Here is a 6,748-nt window from a genome sequence, read left to right as displayed (position 1 = left end):
GCTCGGACTCGGACAGAGGCGGCCGTCGCCGAGGGAAGGCGGGGAGGGTGAAGGGGTAAACGGTGACGGAAGGAGAGCTGACTTGGGGGGAGGACACAGTACAACAAACAGACGCTGTGTATAGAATTGTTCCCCTGAACCTACATAATTGTAATGTCACCCCAGTAAATTCAATTAAAAAGCCGTAACACCGGGGCTTCTTCTTCCGGGGGTAGTGCTGGGGCGGTGGTGAGCAGACGCAGACTTAGTCGTGTCCCTGAGACTGGAGAGTCCGCGCAACTCCACGCGCGATCATTGCCTTTGACACCGGACGGGAGCGCGCAGCAGGGAAAGCCCGGGTGCGCGTGTGCCCTGTTCTTGTTCAGGTTGCTGCACACGACCTCCCGGGACGCTCTCTGCCGCGGCATCGAGAAGGCCCCCCGTGCCCTCGCATCTGCACCTTGGAGGGGTGTGATGCCTCGCGCTGGGCATTTAAAGGGAAGGAAACCTGGGTTGTTTTAAGCAGCTGAGGTCGGAGCGTTTTATTTGTCGCCAGAGCAGATCTGTGTCACTTCCGAGGGATGTGAATGACAGGCTATTTTACATGCAAGAAGGAGAGGCCGGAGCCCCCTCATTGCAAGGTGAGGCTGTGTGTGGACGTGTGAGGAACCCCGGCACCTCAAAAACAAGCGATTCTATTCCCTCCCCATCTTGTCTCTGTTCTTTCCCTCTTGTGGGCTGCTCTCTCGCTGCCGACTGGTAAGTCTAACCCACATTTAGCAGGAGGACAGACAGTCCAGTTACAAGAGCCTTTTGCTCTAAGCCCCGTCTGGGCTCCCCACCAGCCTATGGTTGGCTCCCTCTTATGCCAGGAGCTCCCCCTGACCCAATGGCCGTTCCCACACAAACTCCACCTCCTCCCCTGGACTGGGAGCTCTTGGCAGGGCAACACGGACCCTAATGGGACGCTCTCAGCCTTGTCCCAGGACAATTTATTTTTCACAGAATTGTGAAAGTTCTACTTCACAAGAGGAAGTTACAGTCCCTTGTGAAGAGCGAACATGAGCTCCCTACAAGGCATGTGCGAGGGTGCCAAGAGGAGGATGGCGGGGGCCGGGGAGGGGTGAGTCCAGGAGCTCTAGCACTGCTCCTGGCTGTGGCACTGGACACTCGGCCCTGCGGTCCTTCTCAGTCCCCTGCTAATTGCGAACATGACCACTCTCCGCAGCTCCTTCCAGCGTCAGCTGTGGCGGGAAACGCTCACCTGCCCAGCCTGGTCTGCCTCACTGCTTGCTGCCGCTGTCCCGCCCCTTCCCTGCACCGGCTTCCTCTCTGCCTTCGCTGCTCTTTGCATCTCTGACCAGAAGAAGTGGATCTTGACGGGAAGGACCAGAGGACAGGGGCACCCCTGTGTCAGCTGTTTGCTCAGCTGGTTATGGAAAGTTAGAGGCTGACCTACAGACAGGACTTCCAGGTCAGAATTGTCCAAAGATTTGTTTCCAGTTTCAATTTCACAGAAAATAGAACCTCGGGGTTCAGTTAGAAAAGTGGTAGCGGATGACCCGCCATGCCTGGCAGTTCCGTCACTGTGACCGTACAGGTGCTGTGAATGGAGAGCTGCTCACTACCCACCACGTTACCACCATCTGGGACATTAGGGAGAAAACCAGGATTGAATGTGCCCTTCATGTGTTTGTTTATGAAGTAAGAAAAAGGAAAAGTCAAATATTCCACTGCAATGAGGGACTGATGTTATTTCTACAGAAAAAATCCCTTCTTTTTGAAGCACCATATACAAAATCATATGTTCAATATTACCAAGTACTTTCAGTTTTTCAACTCTTCTCATAAATTAAGACGGAAAGAAAATATGTGATTAGAGAACATTGTTAAAATTTGGGTTGTTGTCGAGACTCGTTCTTTGGGTACGTGTGAGGGAGAAAGGCATCCTCCGCTGACTGGGGCCTGGGGACCCAGCTGGGCACCCCTCACAGCGTCATGCTTCCCCCTCTCAAGCCCATGATCTCACTGAACAGGAAGAAGAGGAGGCTCCGTCTCCAGTTAAAAGAAAGGAGTGAAAAAAGAGCAGCACAGGAGTAGGCAGGCGTGTCTGCTCAGCCGCCGAGTGAGACGGGTCCTCACTTCTCCACACTCACAGGAGCATCTGCGACCGGCATTTTAGTGGACACACTGGAGGCGAGACTCTGCCCCGAGGGCCCGTCTTCCCATGTGAGAGGCAAACTGCGCAGCATGCGTGTTACACGCGACGGCACAGAGGAAGGGATGGCGAGGTCTGGGAGTCGGGGACGCCCTTGGTTCTGCAGCGAAGGCGACACTTGAGCTGGATGCTGGAAGGTGAGTAGACACTTACTTATATCCTGCTCCTTCCAGGAGGAGTTAAAGTGCTTGAGGAGTTGACAGGCCATGGAGGCCTGGGTAGCTTTTCAGAAGTGACAAAGCTCAGGTGTGTGTCCTGCCCCTGGGGGCAGGGAGGGCATGGGGTGGGTCAGGTCGCTAATTGTATTTTGCTCCTTTTGACCAGAAGAGTAACTTGCAGTTTGGGTCTAAACTGAAAATAAGTCCCTCTCCCCCTGGGACAGAGTGTTACCTATCCTTTAACTACACATTGATCATATCTTTGGCTGCGGCCTTTTGGGAGCTTTTCCGATTCACTGTTTTATGCTCACAAATCATGTGGGAAATAAAAGCTTCCTAATACACTTGGTCGCTAAGGCGGTTACTAAGTAACTCCTTCTCCTCACCACCTAAGTCCTGACCAGCTGAGGGAGACACAGGAGAGGGAGGATGAAGGTCGGACTTCCTTCCTGATGGGGCTGATGGAGAAGGGCTTGGGATGGGTCAGAAGCTGGCTGTCCCACCCTCCCAACAGCCCACGAGAGGGGAGGTTTGAGCCTGGAGGGCAGACACACGTCAGCCATGCGGTCGCCCACCTGGCCACGTGGTTATTCTGTTGCCATGTGGAGGAGGAAAGGAGTAGGGGATGGGGGACAAGCAGGGACGGCAAATACTTATGGGAATCAGAGGATCAGTCACTCAGACGGATATGTTTTATAATAGAATTTTCAATAGAAGAAAATAACAGTGTTTAACAGTGACTTCCAAACATTAGAAAAATAATTTATTCCTCTAAGACAGTGATTCTCAACCTTCCTAATGCCGTGACCCTTTAATACAGTTCCTCATGTTGTGGTGACCCCCAACCATAAAATTATTTTCGTTGCTACTTCATAACTGTAACTTTGCTACTGTTATGAATCGTAATGTAAATATCTGATATGCAGGATATGTTTTCATTGTTACAAATTGAACATAATTAAAGCATAGTGATTAATCATAAAAACAATATGTAATTATATATGTGTTTTCCAATGGTCTTAGGCGACCTCTTTGAAAGGGTCGTTCGACCCCCAAAGGGGTCACGACCCACAGTTTGAGAACTGTGAGATTGGGCAGGAGTCCCGGGGAGCATGGCCCAGCCTGTACCCTGAGTTCAGACTTCTGGCCTCCAAAACTGTCTGAGAAGAAACCTCTATATTTTTTAAGCCACCCAGTTTGTGGCAATTGGCTATGGCAGCTGAAACTAATGTACCTGCCTAACAAAATCGGATAATGAAGGTAAAGAAGCTGGACATGAAGAATAAGGATCGTTTCTTGTCTTGTATGAAATGCTGACAGGAGCACAGAGTGCTCACGTAAACCTCTCCTTCCCTCCCCCCTAAGACCCCGGTGCCCGTGCCGCGGTGGGTGCCATGGGGAAAACTAGGCACAGCCCGCCTTCAGGACGTCGCGGTCTCCTGGGAAGGGCTCCATGTACACAGACCACATGACTCATTTATAAAGAACTAAAATTTAAAAAACTGCAGCATTATAGGCTACTTGGCAATGAGAAATTCACCCACTGAGTTGGGACAAATACATTTGACCATCTAAGAAAATCAGGTATATAATTTGTCCCATTGTGGTAATTCTGTCTGGGCAATATGATGAAAACTGTTATTAAAAAAGGTTCCTTGTATTTCTAAGGCAACTCACTTTATGAAAAAATTTCTTTAAATAAAATTCAACTGATTTAGTTAAATGTTTGTTAATAATTGATGATCTGAGAAATATGCCAGGAAGAAAAAAATCTGAAAGCTGAATTCTTAGGAAACATTACCACTAATGATCAATTAAAATGGAATAATATTTTAATGTGTAGGAGAAAAGGACTTGAAGAGGTAAACATTTTATGTATATTTTAGAAATATCTATTATACTAAAAATACCAGGGAATCATATGAACACTCCTAATGTGATTTTTGCTCATTCCTTTGTGTTCTTTGGAAAAACATTCCTATAAAAATTAGCAAAATAAAGGGGAATATGGCTTGAATTATTTAAATATCAATAATTACAGGAATTAATACTGCTGTTTATAACAAAACTACTTTAGTATTTAAAAAGAAATACTATCTGTACATATAAAGAGGTAATATGCTAATTGTCTCTTATGGTGTCCCAGTAACAACCAATTTGCATATTGACAGACCAGCAGGAGGTGGGCGGCAGGAGCCAAGTTCCCAGGGGTCTGAGGAGAGTGCCTGACAGGAGCCCGGACTGCAAAGAAGGAAGAGGAAGCGGCCACGGGGAGCTCTTCCAATTCCCCTGCACAGACACCCTACCCCAGCCCCCGCACCCCCAGGGGGACAGCCAGACACCCTACCCCAGCCCCCAAACCCCCAGGGGAACAGACGGACACCCTACCTCAGCCCCCGCACCCCCAGGGAGACAGCCAGACACCCAACCCCAGCCCCTGCACCCCCAGGGGGACAGACGGACACCCTACCCCAGCCCCCACACTGCCGGGGGGACAGGTAGACACCCTACCTCAGCCCCCGCACCAACGGGGGCACAGACAGAAACCCTACCCCAGCCCCTGCACCACTGCAGGGACAGATGGACACCCTACCCCAGCCTCTGCACCCCCAGGGAGACAGACAGACACCCTACCCCAGCCCCCACACTCCCAGGGGGGGATGGAAGGATACCCTACTCCAGCCCCCGCACTGCCAGGGGGACAGGTAGACACCCTACCTCAGCCCCCGCACCAACGGGGGCACAGACAGAAACCCTACCCCAGCCCCCGCACCTCCAGGGTGACAGGGGGACACCCTACCCCAGCCCCCGCACCCCTGAAGGGACAGGTAGGCTGACCAGACAGGGAGAAGACCCAGCCTCGAGGGTAGCTGCAACCCACACCTCCGACTCCCGATCTCTTCCCCTGTCACCCCCGCCAGGGGTGCCCACAACAATAGCACACAGTCGAACACCCTTCAGCGCCCCGAGGCACCCAGGTCTGCACTCCGCCACTGCCGGGCCCTCTCCGCTGGGGCAGACACTCTATGCAGAAGCTGCCCCCTGATGGTCAGTGTGCAGCACTGCTCAGCCTGAAGCCGGACTCACAGCTGGCGAGCACAGCAGCAGTGGTGGGAGCCTCTCCCACCTCCGTGGCAATGCTAAGGATGTCTGACTGACGGCTTAGGCCCATTAAGCGATCAGTCATACATCCCCCCAGGGCTCCCAGACTGTGAGAGGGCGCAGGCCAGGCTAAGGGATCCCCCCCAAGTGCACGAATTTCATGCACCATGCCTCTAGTGGTTATATATTTTTCCTTGGTCTGCACACACCAAAAAATCTTGACCTAACTCTTTCAAATGTAATACATGTGAATAGAAATTAAAATTATTATGAACCTGGACTCCTCTTTTTGTGTTTTTATTACCTTATATGTAAATGAAATAACACTCCTCTCTAACCAGTGAAGATCACCAATTTAGGATTAGTTTTTAAAGACTATTTAATAAAGACAGTTTTTTTTTGGAGTAAAAAGAATTGTTCACAATTACTCCTCACATCCCAGTTTATAAAATATTTGGAAATCCATAAGTAGGGGATCTATTTCAAAATTACATTTTTACTGAGCCATTCCTCAGGTTAAAACAACAAAAATGGGTCCTGTGATCACATAGAATGACTGAGCCTTACTCCTTGGGCTGTATTCAGACTCGGTATGAGCAACCCCAGCTCCCTCCTATGTTCCTGGTTAGTGCAGCATTCGCTAAAGAATGGCTTCTTTTTGGTGTCACAGGCTCACCAGCAACAATGGAACCTATTGGTCAGCAGCCTCTGAACTTCCTTTTGGACCCTGAGACACTTCCCAGGTTCTTCTGTTGGAAAGGCCATCTTTCTTACCGTCCCCACTGTCCTTATGACCTAGGGATGAGGAATTGGACCCACGCCTGCCCCCACCCTGTAGTTTAGTCTGTGATTTTTAATTATTTTGACTCACAATCTTTTACTCACTGTGAACCTGTCTGATAGTCCCGTATGCTGGGCAGTGTTATCTTGACACACAGAACAAGGACTGACTGCTGAGACAGACACTGAAAATGCGCCAGGATGCTTTCCTGTAGAAGTTGGATTTATGAGTGATTTTAAAATCTCCTTAGCGCTTCCTATCCTTTCCAACTTTGTATAATAAAAATTAAGTTGCTGTTGATATTTATTTGCACTTTAAATAGGACTTTATCCACAAATATTAGTGGTGGGAGGAGAGTGCCGGGGTCTGTCACTCAGCTCAGTGAGGACGGCGGGCAGGTCCGCCTGCACCCAGGGACTCCCTCCCTGGCTCCACCTGGAGATGCCTACAGGCAGGTCTGCGAAGGGCCCTCATTCTCACCAACCCACGAGGCGGGCAGGTAGGAAGAAA

At 50.1% G+C, this 6,748-nt stretch overlaps 1 protein-coding gene across 10 annotated transcripts in view; it reads left to right on the top strand.

Annotated features, from left to right (window-relative positions):
- Positions 1 to 5,508, top strand: part of LOC102245905 (proline-rich protein HaeIII subfamily 1-like) — a 7,240-nt gene extending 1,732 nt beyond the window's left edge. The window contains exons 1-3 of one of the 10 annotated variants that reach the window (XR_001361777.1): positions 7 to 620; positions 2,138 to 2,334; positions 4,527 to 5,508. Coding sequence is in view for 1 of the 10 variants with exons in the window: in XM_005864564.2 (XP_005864626.1) it covers positions 2,325 to 2,334; positions 4,527 to 5,401 (885 nt within the window). In the remaining 9 variants the exon portion in view is untranslated. Of the gene's footprint in view, positions 1 to 6; positions 2,335 to 4,501 lie in introns of those variants that run through there. The other 9 variants (XR_001361775.1, XR_001361773.1, XR_001361774.1 and 6 more) reach the window with 9 other exon arrangements.
- The last annotated feature ends 1,240 nt before the right edge of the window (positions 5,509 to 6,748 follow it).

Source organism: Myotis brandtii, unplaced genomic scaffold (assembly GCF_000412655.1).
Source record: "Myotis brandtii unplaced genomic scaffold, ASM41265v1 scaffold1882, whole genome shotgun sequence".
NCBI lineage: Eukaryota > Metazoa > Chordata > Mammalia > Chiroptera > Vespertilionidae > Myotis > Myotis brandtii.
Note: the sequence above shows the minus strand (reverse complement) of the source record. Positions and strands in the feature narration are given on the sequence as shown.